Source organism: Eschrichtius robustus, chromosome 14 (genome assembly GCF_028021215.1).
Source record: "Eschrichtius robustus isolate mEscRob2 chromosome 14, mEscRob2.pri, whole genome shotgun sequence".
NCBI classification, from domain to species: domain Eukaryota; kingdom Metazoa; phylum Chordata; class Mammalia; order Artiodactyla; family Eschrichtiidae; genus Eschrichtius; species Eschrichtius robustus.
In genome coordinates this window covers 33,316,769-33,333,117 of record NC_090837.1, presented here as the reverse complement: position 1 = coordinate 33,333,117, position 16,349 = coordinate 33,316,769, and the positions used below count along the sequence as shown (strand labels likewise).

The 16,349-nt window shown below is 40.5% G+C and overlaps 1 protein-coding gene across 1 annotated transcript in view; it reads right to left on the bottom strand.

The window, feature by feature from the left end:
• The window catches only part of L3MBTL4 (L3MBTL histone methyl-lysine binding protein 4), a 307,787-nt gene that overhangs the window by 218,193 nt on the left and 73,245 nt on the right, over positions 1–16,349 (bottom strand). Inside the window, exon 9 of the mRNA XM_068562443.1 lies at positions 15,941–16,017. Within this exon, the coding sequence (XP_068418544.1) occupies positions 15,941–16,017 (77 nt within the window). The remainder of the gene's footprint in view (positions 1–15,940; positions 16,018–16,349) is intronic.

Here is a 16,349-nt window from a genome sequence, read left to right as displayed (position 1 = left end):
TTTATAGTTGTCTTGCCAAACTGAATTGTAAACATGATTATTTTCATTTCTTTAAAAATAATATAAGCATTTAAGACTATGAATTTACCATTGCTGCCCCTCAATACAGCTTTAGACATCTGGACAAACTTTTAGGAAATATTTATCTTTCTCACTTTTACTTTCTAAAAAACAATTATAATATGTAATTGTCATCTTGATTTCATCATTGGCCAAATATTTAAGAGACAGCCCAAGTGGTTAATTTTTGAAGTTGTTTAAAATATTAATAATAATTTCCAGTTTACCACATGGTAGTTTCAGAATATCACATGGTCTGTACAATTCCTATTTGGGAGACTTTAAGATTTCTTCTTGGTATAACACAGGATCAACAGTTAAAAAATATTTAAAGTATATATCAATAAATACACACAGGTATGTTTTAAGGTGTAATATCAATATGCATTAATTCAATCTAAATAGCTGTATTACTCAAAAATCTGTTTATTTCTTATTTAAGCAAAAAGCCTGAAGCAATATGCAGGAATCTCCAAAATAAATTTTCTGTACAGTTTTCCAGTACTTCTGATAAATTTTTGTTCACATTTAAATGTTTTGCCAAAATAAAATATATTTTTAAAAAATATACAAATCCAGTGGACAGATTGAGAAATTGTCATGAAGTCTCCCACGTAACCAGAACATGGGACACCCCGTCCCCATCCCGCCCCCATCTGGTCACGGCCCCACTCTCCTCAAAGGCAGCCACCTGTTCCGGCTTCTGCCCTCTGAGATGAGCTCTGCTCATTCCCTTTTCTCCTTCTATGAATGGAATCACATAGCCTGTGCTCATCTGTGGTCCTGGGCTTTTGCTCAGTAGTCTGGCTTCAAGGTTCTGTAGACTGCTGTGTGTGAGGGTTGTTCATTTTCACTGCTGTATAGTACTCCATTCAGGGGTATCTCACAATTTATTCATCCTTTCTACTGGTGATGGTCATTTGAGGAGTTTTAATTTGGGGGCTATTACAGAAACTGCTGTTACAAATATTCTAGCGCGTTTTTTGCAGGGACCAGAAGTATACATTTCTGTTGGAATGTATCCAGGAGTAAAACTGCTGGATCTTGGGGTATTTTGCATCACATGTTGACGTTATAATGTTTAACATATAAAAGCATCTGTAATATTCAAAATTAACTGCACTTTTTATTTAATATAGAGAAATTTTACCTTTTGGACACATTTATTGCATTTTGCCTCAAATTCTCCTTTTTACTAAAAATTAAATTGCATGCCATTTGGTTATTTTCTGTTTCTGTTTTCTGATAAAATTTTGCCCATCTTTTTTACTTTTATATTATTTTGTTTCAGGTGTATCTGTTAAACACCTCCTAAGTGGATTTTAAAAATCATTTACATTTACTTTCATAACAGGTTTGTTTTATCTAACTTCTGTAAACACATTTAAGCTGGACTTTTTTTTTAGAAAACTCTTTTACGATTTCTTTTGATTTTTGTCCTTCTCTATGTGAGTTATGTTACATAACTTACGTTTCAATAATTATTTCTGCAGTTGCATTTACCTTTATAGCTCATATGTTTAAAAACCGTCCAAACTCATTCCTTGTATCTTGGGCCTCCACATTCCTGCGTGGGTTCTGAATCTGCCCCTTCAGCATTGGCTCCCCTCTGCCTGCTCCAGGTTCCTGGCCCAGGGACCTGACCGGCAGATTCAGGGCAACGGTGACAAAGGAAACCAGCGTGTGGTGGGTTGAGGGAGGAATGCATGGTGCACAAGAGAGGAAGCAACTAGTCCTGCCCCGAGAAACCCAGCTGCTGTTACGAGAGGGACAATCCCACCCTGATTTATGCGGTCAACACATGAAAATAAAAGACTATGACTATTTTAAGTGATTCTTAAGTACTAACTGCCTCTGTGCGACTCTCTAGAAATGAGCTATGCGTGTGCAAAAAAGAGGAAACACATGCATTAGGTCTATCTTCCCTGTTCAGTGAACCCAAGGAAGAAAAGAGCGGCTTCCAGCCCCGGGAGTCTTGCAAACACCACCCATTCCCACTGTCCTCCTCCTGGCCCAGCCCTGAGCCAGCGCACAGCAACGAAGAGTAGCCCCGGATCGCTGCAACTAGGGAAAGCCCGCACGCAGCAACGAAGACCCAGCGCAGCCATAAATAAATAAATAAATTTATTAAAAAAAAAAAGAAAAAAGAAAACCACGTCTAACTGGCTTCCATTTACTGGTAACACTGTAATGCCTGCTCCACCCACACTAATTCATTTATTCCTCACATACACCTTTTTCTCCTCATTTTACAGGTGAGGCTCAGGGAGCTTGAGCAGTTCACCCAGTGTTGTAGTTAGGATGGAGAGGAAATGGGATTTGAAGAGTGATGTCTCACTCAGTTGCCCACATCCTTCATCACTGCTCCCCCGGTATTCTAGGGCGTCCATCCTCCAGGCCTCAGGACGGTGGGGCGAGCTCCCGCTGGAGGCCAAGGTGCAGGATCACGGGGAGGGGACGCAGGCAGACGACGGGAGACAGGGCTACAGGTGTCAGTGCGTTTCTTCACAGCCCACCGCATCCCGCACTATTGAGAGTCTGAAATGTCAGGGACGGGCAACAGTGGGAGGAAACCGGGCACAGGTGTGGCGGACCTGAGGGAGGGGACCGGGGACCACACACAGGGTGCAGCTGGGTGCCTCAGGCCTCCCCGTGGGGAGAAGAGGGAGAGAGGGGGAAAGGGGTCCTCGGGCAGATGGCAGCCTAGGGGGGTGGCGTGCGGAGGAGATGAGGGCTCGGGGGCCCTTTCCGAAGGCTGAGGACCACGTCCGGAGAAGCCGTGGGGCTCCTCCTGGAAAGGGTGACGCCCGCCTCCTTCCTGGCATCAGGAAGCTGGGGGTACAGAGGTCAATTCCAGAGCTTTGAGTTCAAGGGATCTAAAGTCAAGAAAAGCCCTTAAAGAGGATACACACTCAGGGAAACTCAAGGCCAAACCAAGGGAAGCATAAGTGAAAACTCCTAAATCGTGTCATTCCAAGGGCTGCCTGCATCACTCAGGAAAGAAGCAGGTCCTCACCCGACCCCAGGCCCCGCACAGCCGGCCTCCCCTCTGCTGCCACCGGACGCCACGGCCTCCTCCCCCTCGAGCTCTCCTCCCGAAGGAGACACCCCCCCCCCTCCGCCTCCCCACTCCCCAGATACCCTCCTCCTCTAAGCTGCTGTTCCAGTGTCACGACCTCCTGAGGCCGCCCGTGCCCCTCCCCACCGCATCACCCGCCCTATTCTTCTCCACAGCACTGACCCCCTAACTATTCATATTTTGCACGTTTCTCTTGCCCATTAGAACATAACTACCTTCTGACAGAAATTTATTCACGTCACTGCTATTTTCTCTGAGCTAGAACAGTGCTGTCGTTATCACGCAATAACTATTTGGTAAATATCTGTTAAATGAATGAAATGTATTTCCTGAGAAGTCTGCATTGAATACTGTGGTGACTGGACCTGGTATGACGCTGCTTTCCCGCTGGCGCTGCTGGGATTCTGGGGCACCGTTAGGACAGGATGACGCTCCTGAATCATCCCTGGCTCGGCTCCCAGGCAGCACTGCAGCCTGGACAGAGCCCAGGCAAGGCATCTGATTTGCGGCATCTGTGCGGGCAAATGGCACTCCTCAACTTTCCACGTAAGAAAGGCCAGCTGAAGGGTGAGATTGGTTACAGGCTCTTCTTACAACAACAGCCTAAATCAAAACATAATTCTGCCACCGGATCCTTCCCTCTAAAGAGCCGGGATCATGAATAAATAGCACAAGTCCTTACGTTCCTGACCTTCTGGTCTGGGTAACCTGTCCCATGGAAGCAAGACAACAATAGTTATACCAGGGGCCAATTCCGGAACCAAAAACCATTGGTGTCCCAGGACAAGCAATTTTTAAGTAATGGACAATAGTGCTGTTTAACAACCGGCAATAAACAGGGCTCTGCTAAGAGTCTTATCAAGAAGATTCAATAAGAACAGACAGAACACTGACCATAAATACATGCTGGAAGGACTTAAGAGTCCTCTTCATCTAACTCTTCATTTTATTGATGAGGAAAGTGAGACCTGGTATTTTAAGTGACATGTCAAAGGCAAGACAGCTAATAATGAAGCCAAAGCTAGAGCCCAGGTCTCCTGACCTGCAATTTGCAGAGATCAAGACTTGCCGAGAGCTGCTCTGCGGCCTAGAGACGCTCTGCAGGCTGCCGGGCACTACGGCAGGAGAGAGCACCAGCATCAGCAGGCAACGAGGACCGGACCACCAGAACCAGGGAAGCCGGGGCGGGTTTCGCCATCATTTTGAGAGACTGATTCAGGCAGCGCTCACAAGGCAGAGCAGGGTCTTGTCCAGACTCCGGGCCTCCCAATGGTAGAGACTGAGAAAAGCCACCACTGACTGGGACCTGCCCTCTGGTTCTGCACACAGAGGGGCCAGTTACGAAAACCATCTTAACACTGCATGACCACCAAGCATCCTGGGTCAGACACGGTACACCACTGACCACCAGACGTGAGGACAATCACGGTTAAGCCTACTTCAGGTCCCCCCAATTTGGTTTTCAAAAGACACATCGAAACTCACCTCACACTGACGGTACCTTAGATGCCAGAAGTCCTGGACTCATATTCAGCTCATTACAATTAAAGTTAAAATATCCTTTCTGCCCAAAGAATACAAATTAGACTCCCTAATATTTATAACAGGACATCAGATCTGCTACTTGGTCGTCAATCACATGCTAAAGCACACGGAGAACTCTTGGGTCTATAGTGTGGATCACCAGTATCTCAAGCATGTGTCAAAGAGCTCATTTTGCTCAAATGATGGCTGAGAGGAACTGTCTTCAGCATAGACTGAGGAAAGAGAGATCACGGGAAGCAACCAATCGGTGCCACCCTGGCCAAGCTCCCAGCAGAGTTGTCTTCAAAACGTGCATGGCTCCCACAGCACCTAATGCAGCCCAGGCATTCGAGACGGGGTTAATCACCTCTTTCTCTGTCTCACTCTCTCTGTCTGTCTGTCTGTCTCTCAATGGCTAACATTATAGAAAAACACATTGTTTATTGCGCTCCTATTTTTCTCTCAATGTCACTAACTACATAATATTTCACTGAGTGATATTCTATGACTAACATAATGACCCTTATACGTTATGTCTTTACCATTCTTTGTTACACCCTCAGGTTCTAGCGATACCTCACTCTTCGCAGGCACTTAATTAATTAGTTTTTCTCTGAACTCTCACCCTCCTTATGCCAGTAGAATCTATCTACAGGAAAGAGTACAATGCCATTTAAAATATAGTAATTCTTTGTTTGCCTAAAACAAGTTAATAGTTAATGTTGCAATTAAATAAAAGATTTATTTATACTGTAAATTTTGCTAATGTAATTTTAGCTTTACAAATTATGAAGTAAACTTAAGTAGTTATTTGGTGTCAGAACAGAGCTTGCTAAATATTTCTATGTGCTCCTCAAACATCTAGCATATTTGCTAATAAGTATGTCCAGCCAACTGATTCTGGGGAATCTAAAGAAACAAACTGCTGTTATTCCTACAAAGTACATTCCATCATCTCCCAAATTATCAATCATTATAGCTTTACTTCTGAAAATAAACTTGCATTTAGCATTTGTTCACAACAAGTTTGAATGCTAGACTTCCAACTTAAAAATGTAGAACATTTAGCTCTGCTCCCTTCTAAATGCCACCAAAGTATCAATAAAGCCATTTTTAAATGAACACTTATCAACAGAGAAAATACTGAATTAATTTTGATACAACACATCATGGACTATTATGTAGGCTTTATAAAGAATTAGAACTATAACAAATGAGTTGGAAGAGATTTGCCATGAGATGTAGTTGAGCAACATAAAAAAAGATGGAAAAAGATGTACATAATATAAGCCCATTTTTATAGCACAAGCAATAATCTAAAAAAAGATATGGGTTCATGAACATATGAGTGTCTGAGTGTGTACATGTGTGTGTATATGCAATTATATGGGAATTAGCAAAATATGCATAGCATAGAATGGCTAATTGTTCATTTCCCTCTTGGGAAAATAGCTGAACTACATTTCCTTTACTCCCATGCATTTGAATGCAGTTATGTAACTGAGTTCTGGCCAATGCATGTGGGTAGAAATGATTGTAATAAGCTACTTCTGACTTTGGCCCCAAACCCCTCTCATGTGTAACCATCAGTCCTCTTCCTTTCTCAGGTCAGATAGAAAGATTCCCAAGGACCTGGGGGAGCCCCAATCCCAGAGTAATTAAATGGAGCAGAACTAACCCCTATCAACCATTACTGTACTATGACAGGAGCTCCTGTACTATGTATGCCAGGAGCAAGAAATCAATTTTTAGTGTGTTAAGGCACTAAAATTTACGAAGTGGTTTGATATGCTAGTTAGCTCATGGTAATTAACATGGAGGGATTACCACCAATTGCTATTGGGTTGGCCAAAAAATTTGCTAGGGTTTTTGTAACGTCTTACAGAAAAACCCAACCAAACTTTTTAGCCAACCCAATATCTACTTGGGGAGAGTAACTCAGGTGGAAGGAGAAATGGACATAAAAAGAAAGTATAAATAAAATGTAGGTAATACAAAAAAATTTAATAAAACTAATACAAGGACAAAAAGTCACAACGACAACAGGTAAAAAGCCAAAAGCAGATGAGAACTGTCAACAAAAATTCCTGGAAGTGCGAAAAGGAAATAAGTGAATGAAAACTGATTTAACATTCAGTAACTAAGAATGCAAAACATAAATCTGTTACAGAGAAATGCCAGTAAGGAGCAAGTTAATTTACATTATAGAACCCTGGAAAGCTGATTAAAGACATGAATGCTAAGACCTGAAATCTTAAAACTCCTAGAAGAAACCATAGGCAGTAAGCTCCTTGACATTGGTCCTGGTGATGATTTTCTGGATTTGATACAAAAAGCAAAGGCAACGAAAGCAAAAATAAATGAGTGAGACTATATCAAACTAAAACGCTTATGCACAGCAAAGAAAACTATCAACAAAATGAGAAGACAACCTACTGAATGAGAGAAAATGTTTGCAAATCATTTATCTGATAAGGGGTTAATATCCAAAATATATAAAGAACTCATACAACTCAACAGCAAAAAAACAAATTTTAAGATCTTCACAGAAAATTTGTGCCTATATTTTGAGAGATCTGGTCTTGTTCCATTTTTTTTTTTTCTTTTTAATGTTTGAATTTTCTAATATTGTTGTTGGAAGAAAAAAACTATGTGGAGAGTAATCTAGAAGTATTTACCTAATGCTTAAAAATTATTTCCAGGGACTTCCCTGGTGGCACGGTGGTTAAGCATCCGCCTGCCAATGCAGGAGACATGGGTTTGAGCCCTGGTCTGGGAAGATCCCACATGCCACCCACCTGAGGCGCAGACACAATAACATAAAACAGTATGGCACCTTGTATCAAATGGCCACAGAAAGCTGTCCCGCAGTTAGCAAAATATGCAAGTTAATTTTTTTTCTGCTTTGGAAGGCTTTTTGCTATTGCGTTAAAATGCATTTACTGTAGAACACAATATTTACAAGAAAAGAGAGCCTTGCTAGGTCAGGAACCCAATTTATTTCCGTGGCCCATCAATTCCCAGAGCCCTGCAGACCACAAGAAACTCTGAATAAAGAGCTCATATAGGTCTGCTTAGTCAGTCACCTGCCAAATCAAGTAAGCAGCAATTCTAAAGAGCCGCACCCCTCCCCAGCCCCAGACCCACAGCCTTGGTTAAGGCCCACGCTCCTTATTTTCATGTACAGTGAATCTCCCTAGTGGTCGTCCCAGCCTCCTTTCTAATCTGGCCTACTATTGCCAAATAAATGCTTAACCATAGTTACATCAGAGATTTGACTATAAACTCCTCACTCCAGCTTTTAAAGATCTTTCATAAAATGGCCTTGATCTACCCATCCTACTAATTCCTCATAAATATCCCAAAACTGAAGTGAAATCCATTTTGGACTCCTGCCTTCCAGAACTGTAAGACAGGAAACCTGTACTGCTTTAAGCCACAAACTTCATGGTTATTTGTTATGGGGCAGTACACCTTCATATAATCTTCTCAGTGAAGCACATCTTTCTCTTTCTGGCCAGGTGTTACCTCTGACTAATTTCACTGCTATCATCTATAACAATATTTATAAACTCACCAAACAGGCCCCAGTAGACTGTCAGCTCCTTGAGGTCAAGAAAGGCTGCTCACCAGCCTTTCCATCCCACCCTCCCCCGACTAAGGTCCTACATCATGATAGTAACAGATTATAAAAACTGAATAAATAAATCACAGGGAGCATAAGTCAACTAATAAATATAGAAGGAATAATGAAATTAGAAAATCACCATTTGGCAAATATCACACTAGTAACTAATTCATCTCATGAACATCAACAGATGCTAAAAACTAGTGGGTGACAGTTTGATGAGGAACAGAGTACTTCCATAATCTCAAGTCACTCTCCAGCAAATACGTATTAACTACAAAAGGAAAAAGAGTAATTTTACAGTGGAGAAGCTTGCCACACACCACTGTAATCAAGTGACCGAGGTCAGTGTCGACAGCAAAGGGGCCGTGAAATCGTGCACCTCCTGAAGGGATGCCGTGAGAACCCAGCAATGCTTCTGGGACACTCCTCCCCAGGTGCAGAACCCACATCCACTACATCAGACAAGCCCAAGGTGAGAAGCATGTTACAAAACAACCGGCCTGTACTCCACCAAAGTGTCAAGTTCATAAGAGTCAAGGAAAGGCTGAAGAACCACTGCAGATTGAGGGACACTAAAGAGACCTGAAAAGTAAGCACAACCTGTGAGCCTGGAGTAAATCTGTTTTTCTGTTTGCTTATTTGTTTTTTTCATAAAGGACATTACTGAGCGACGGGCAAAGCGTGCATCTTGGCAACTTAATCTCAAATGTTTTGGCAAAGGAGGAGGATTTTTTTTGTTGTTATCGTGACTCTTCTGAATCTTAAAAATTATTTCATATTTTAAATAAAGTAAAAACATTTACAAATCACTAATCAGTGTGAGCCTAATGTTCTACGTCACTTCTCACCTCCTCTTCCCCCTCCCCCAACCCCTACCCTGCAGCCCAGCATGTTGCTCATAACACCGTTAATTCCTAAATCTGCCAGGAACTTCCTGCCATCTTACTTTCCTGCACACTGTTCCTTCTACAGAATATTCTCTTCCACCCCATTTCTCACATCCTTCAAAGACTAATGCAAACACTGCTTCCAATGTGAAGACACCCACGTACGAGGTTAGGATTGACCTCTCCCTCTCCTGTGTTCCTGAAAGCTTTCCTTCCATTACCATCAGAAGCCCATGTGCATCAGACTTCACGCAGGGTGGTGAAGGAGAAAGGGCAAGGGATTTCTAGAGACCAACTAACAGGGCGTGCTCCCAAACCCCCAGCCCACCACGTGAGAGGTCCAGGGCCCGTGACCTGACCTCTCTGTACCTCAGTTCTTCAACTATGAAACTGAAATCACTGACAAAAGCTTCACAAAGTTGTCATGAAAACAGATAAATGTGTGACACTGAAACGGAGCAGGACCTTGGGCAGTTCCTTGCCCCCCCCCCCAATGTCCTCAGCCTGCCTTCTGTCTGTGGAAAAACTTTAGCCAAAGAATAAATTTAATCAGAGAAGTGAGAAAATGCAGAAACAGAGGAAAACAGTTAAAGGAGACCAAATAATAATAGCTTAGTCATTAAGCATAGTCAAGGACCTTCAGTTCCTCCTTAAGGGCTATAGATAACATTCTGAGCCATCTCCTGTGAGCTGTTTTGCAGATAATGAAGCCCCACCAGGTGGAGGAGGACGACTACATGATGACCGATTGAAGTCATGACATAAGCTGCCACAGTTCCGAGAACTGGCCTCAAAGAAATGGGAACAAACCTTGGAACTAAAGATTAACTGTACTTAAAACAACCAAGATGACGCCGATCAGACCACCACATTACTGATTTCAAGATGACTGTCAGAACCGACTAGGCTGCTCTGCTCCCTCCCTCTGCCTATACAGCCCTGAAACTCCCCTTTAAAAGCCCCTGCCCCTGAACAGCAATCGGGAGTTGGTTCTCGGACAGGAGTCCACCCTCTCCCCCGCTTGCTGGCCTCCGAAATAAAGCAACCTTTCCTTTCCTACCAACACTTGTCTCTTGAGAATTGGCTTTCGAGCGGCGAGCAGCCAGACCTGGGTTCGCTAACAACATCGTACTGGGCATTCAAGAAAAATGAGACCCAAGACGAGATTCCACTTCATGGTCACTATGATGCTATAAACAAAACACAGACAGCGAGTGTCATCAAGGACATGGAGGAACTGGAACCCTCACACACGACTGATGGGAATTAAAACAGAGCAGCTCCTGTGGTGAAGAGTCAATAAGTAATTACTCACTAACTACTCAGTAAGGCAAACGTAGAATTACTATATGACCCAGCAATTTCACTCCTAAGTCTATACGCAAGAGAACTGAAAACATGTTCAAGCAAAAACTCATACACAAATATTCACAGCAGCAGTATCTGAAAGAGTCAAAAAGTGAAAACAACCCAAATGCCCATCAACTGACGAATGAATAAACAAATTGTGGTTTATCTACACAATGAATATTATTTGAAACTAAAAAGAAACAATGTACTCATACATGCTGCAACATGGATGAACTCTAAAATCATTATGCTAAGTGAAAGAAGCCAGACACAAAAGGCCACATATCATGCAATTCCATTTACATGAAATATTCAGAAGAGGCAAGACAAAGAGTAGATTAATGGTCTCCAAATGCTGCAGGGAATATGGAAGGTGGGGATAAAAGCTAAGTGGCTCAGGGTTTCTTTCTGGGGTGACGGAAACCTTCTAAAATTGTGGTGATGGTTACACAACTCTGTAAATATGTTAAAAAAAAAAACACACTGAATCTTACACTTTAAATGGATGAACTGTATAGTATGTGAATTAGATCTCAATAAAGTTTTTACAAAAATATAAATAGATCCCTTCCTTCAGGGCAAGAATCATGTTTTATTCTTACTTGGTTCTCCACCTTCTGTAAACACAGAAGTCACTGTGGAGATGATGTTTGCTGAACTGAATTTGAGTTCAGTTGACAACAGATTTGGAGAGGATCTCAGGGCAGGACACCATCCCTCAGGGGGACGTGGTCCTGCTGTCAGTCAACAGGGTCCGCAGGGCTCCCCGTCCACCTGCCCAGATAGAGCGGGAAGCTCGTTGGGGTGGAGGCCCCTGTCGCTGACTACAGAACACACTTTCACACATACAAGACTGTTGAAAAAACCCACTGTTTTAACTGGTAAGCAAGTCACTCTGAGCATAAAGTGTACTGGAAACTTCGTATACATACAAAGCAATCAGAGTTACTTTTAAAATAGCAATACCATTCAAAAGAACTAGAAAAGAAAAAAAGGTAACTTTTAGCTAACAATCTAACAATCTATTAATGTTCTTTAATAGACCAATCTAATTTTTAATTGTACAGAGTTGGCTATATGATGTACTACCTAAAACTATGCTACTAGGAGATTTTACTTCAACAAAAGGATCAGATTTACCCCTGTTTGTAAGGAGGTGACTGTTAAGTGGACATGGCCTGCCCATCGCCAGATGAAGATCAGGACCTCACTACGAAGCCCGGCAAGCCATCTGGAGAGGGACTTTTCCTCCTCAAATGTAACATCTGTATTATCAGGGTTTTCTATGCATCTACCTAACACCTTCTTGTCATTTTGTGACTTCGACTAAGATCCCAGCAGACTGCATCTTCTAAAGGAATAGAGGGCCCTGCCATATTTTTTAGTCCTTCTAGAAAGATACTGAGTAGAATATGTAACACCTTGGATTAAACTTACATCAGCAAAATAACACCTTTACAATTTATAGGTCACATGTTTCAAAAACTAATCTTTTTTTCTCTTTCTCTGAAGAAGTTCTTTTATCGGGAATCTATGAGAATGTGAGTGCACACCAGGGGTAACCATACAGATCAGCACATGCCGTTCCACTTTCAAGAGCCTTAATCGCTCTCAGAAGTACAATTAGACACACACACACAAGCTATGACGAATATAGCAAACACATTTTTTCTGATATGTAATTACAACCATAAAATAAAATTTAATGTAAAAATCTATAGGCATAAATGATGTGTAAAACACAAATTCACTTTAAGTAAAATAACTACAGCTAACAAATTGTGGAGCCAAATTACTAACAGAAACAAATCATCCAAACAATGTTAATTTCTTATCTTTTCCTATATTTAAACTCTAAATATACATATACAAATATAAAGTCTATATGATAGATAATATATATAAAATACAATACATAACATATATGTGTATTTCAAGCAGTTCTAGCTTCAGCCTTGTCGTTAAGGGAGAGAATATCTGAAGATCATGTGGGTTGGTAGGTTTTTCTTTTAAAATCTCATGTTTAATTCCCATTTGTGAACTATCTGAGCGCACAGCATTCTATTATCCTGCCTCAGGGCTCCTTCTACCCCACGGCCTCAAACCTTTCCTCTCATGCAGTTAACAGGGACTAACATCTCTGGTGCACTCGTGCTTTTCCACAAACCTAGAGGTCAGCATGATCACAACTCATCACGAGCTTTAAGCAATTTTGTTTATTGCTCAGCTTTAATTGCCTTCACCCAATTTTTACTCACAGTTCCTTTGCATATATTTTCGTTACACTCCACTCTCTTGATCATACCTTGATTAAGTGGCTAATCTGCTTGAATTTTCATTTTACATTTACTTCCCAAACCAAATGGGAAGCTTCCTGGCGTTCAATGAAGGCCACTGTGCAGGGTCAACACCCTGCAGCACCATAAGAGTGGACCCCTTTCTAATATGGTTGAGTCCCCCCTAAAGACGAGTAATCATATGGTGTATTAAGGTTTTAAATAACCAAACTTCTTGACTTATTGTTCATCTTGTTTTTCCTTAGCACTCAGAGCAGCTTTAGATACTCTAATAGGAATAAAAACATTTTAAAAGAGTAGATGACTTTGGGACTTCCCTGGTGGCGCAGTGGATAAGACTCCATGCTCCCAATGCAGGCGGCCTGGGTTCGACCCTTGGTCAGGGAACTAGATCCCACATGTATGCCGCAACTAAGAGTTCGCATGCCACAACTAAGGAGCCCTGGAACCGCAACTAAGGAGCCTGCCTGCCACAACTAAGACCTGGTGCAACCAAATAAATAAATAAATTTTTTTTTAAAGTAATGCGTTAAAAAAAAGAGTAGATGACTTTATGAGTACAGACACAAAATTCCTCAATAAGATATTAGCTAAACAAGTAGTGCAGCAATATGTAAGAAAAAATATATTTATACACACACAGACACACACACACACACACACACGAGATTTATCCCAAGAAGACAAGATTGTTTCAACATATAGAAAGCAATAAATATAATAAAACCATATTAATAGAATAAAGGACGACCCTTTCATGATAAAACAACTAGGAATAGAAGGGACCTTCCTCAGTCTGATAAAGGGCATCCACAAAAAGCTCACAGCAAACATCATGTTTAATGTGCAAAGACGGAGCGTTCCCCTAGGATCAGGAACAAGAAAAGGATGTCTGATCCTGCCACTATTGTTCAACATGCACTGGGAGGTCTAGACAGAGGGTTCAGGGAAGAAAGAAAACGTATTCAGATCAGAAAGGAAGAAGTGAAAGTATCTTTACTTATAGATGACATAATTTTGCATATAGAAAATCCTAACACACACACACACACACACACACACACACACACACAACTATTAGAGCGAATAAATGAATTCAGAGTATAAGATCATTGCACAAAAATCAATTGTATTTCTACAAAGTAGCAATGAACAATCCAAAGACGAAATTAAGAAAACAATTCCAGTTACAGCATTTAAAAGAACAGACCAAAGACATGACATGAAAACAACAGACAAATACCCCTTATGAATACAGATACAAAAGTTCTTAACAGAACTGTAGCAAACTGAACTCAACAGCACATTAGAAGGATTATACACCATGAAACAAAGGGGAAGAAAGTCCCACACAATCTTCTCAATAGATGCAGAAAAAGCACTGGACAGAATTCAACACCCTTTTATGATAAAAACGCTCAGAAAACTAGGAGTAAAAGGGAGCTTCCTTAACATGACACGGGGCATTTATGAAAAACCTACAGCTAATATCATGCTTGATAGTGAGAGACTGAAATCTTTCCACCCTAAGATTAGGAAAAAGACAAGAACGCCTACTTTTACCGCTACATTCAACACTGTACTGGAAGTCCTAGCTAGCATAATTAGGCAAGACACAAAATTAAAGGCATTCAAATTAGAAATATGAATTTTTTTGGAACTTTACTATTTTGATAGACTGCACAATTCTATATGAAAAAAATCCCATAGAATTCACACAAAAAACCTACTAGAGCTAATAAACAAATTCAGCAAAATTGCAGACTATGAAATCATTTGTGTTTCTTTATGCCAGAAATAAAAAATTCCAAAAATAAATAAATAAAACAATTCCATTTACAACAGCATCCAAAAGAATAAAATACCAATAAATTTAACCAAGGAGATAAAAGACCTGTACACCCAAAACTAAAAAATACTGCTGACAGAAATGAAAGAAGGTCTAAGTAAGTGAAAAGACATCCCATGTTCATGGATTAGAAAACTTAATACTGTTAAGATGGCAACATTCCCTAAAGCTATCTACATTCAACATAACCTTTACCAAAATCCCAATAGTCATTTCTCCAGAAATGGAAAAGCCAATCCTCAAATTCATAAAGAACTGCAAGGGGTCACAAATAGCCAAAGCAATCTTGAAAAAGAAGAACAAAGTTGGAGGGTTCACACTTCCAGATTTCAAAACTGACTACAAAGCTACAGTGATCAAAACAGCATGGTACATATTAGCTAATGCAATAAGACAAGAAAAGGAAATAAAAGATACACTGACTGGGAAGAAAGGAATATAACTTTGTTCACAGAGGTGTAGAATATCCAAAAGCATCAACAAAAAAACTCCAAGAACCAATAAGTGATTATAACAAGGTGGCAGGATACAAGGTTAACATATAAAATTCAACTGCCTTCCTATATACCAGCAATGAACAAGTGAAATTTGAAATTAAAAACACAATACCATATACATTAGCACTCAAAATAATAGAATAGTTATACAATCTAGCAAAATATATGTAAGATCTATATGAGAAAAGCCACAAAATGCCACTGAAATAAATCAAAGAACTAAATAAATGGAGAGAGATTCCATTTCTGTAATGAGAAAACAGATGAATAACAAGAAAATCCCTATGTCAGTGTTTAGCTGAGCCACTAAGTTGGCTTGGTGAAGGAGTCTGGCAAGTCTAGGCCCTCATTATTAATTCTCACTTCTTAGGTTTCTGCATTTCTTACATTTAACTCCAAAGTTAAGTACATTTAATAACCTAATGGCCAATTAATGAATTAACATTGGTTATAAGTTAAATTACATAGGTGGAAATAGCTAGTTTTAAAAGTCAGTTCACAGTGATTGCACTCATTTCGTTGGATAAAAAAATAGCAATTTTTTTAAATGGCTGCCTAATATGTCTTTATAAACACAATCCATTTGCATTATGGGGAAGGATGTGCAGATTTCAGACATCTGGGTCCCTTGATGGTCCACAGAATCTTGCACGATATTTTTATCATACACTTTGTATTGAAATGTGGTTTCCATAAACAGAAATAAGAATGGGCATTGCCACTCACACAGAGATGACTTCAAAGAGAACCCTGCCAGTCCACTCACCTTGGGGTGCTATCAGAGTTCTTCCATGCTCCTGACACCAACCAACTGGCTGAACATAAGGACTATTGACATCACACCTGCAAAAACAGGATTCTATTTTAGATCCCATATTAACACCAGAGAAAGAATCCAAGAGTAATGATCATTCTAGATATTAAGAGATGACATTCGAAAATACTACGGCATAGCTAAAATATTTTATAGCCTAAGAGAAACAGAAGTAATTTTAGTTCTATATTTTGTAAGCTGAGTGGCCAAACTTCTCTTTTACATAACCTTCTTGAAATTTAAAAGTATTTCTTTAAAAAGTGTTTGACTAGGACCTGAACTGCCAGTGATCTCCCCAGAGAGTGAACATTTTAATAAACCCCTTCTACCACTTCTTGCTAGCAGCAAGGGAAAATATTAA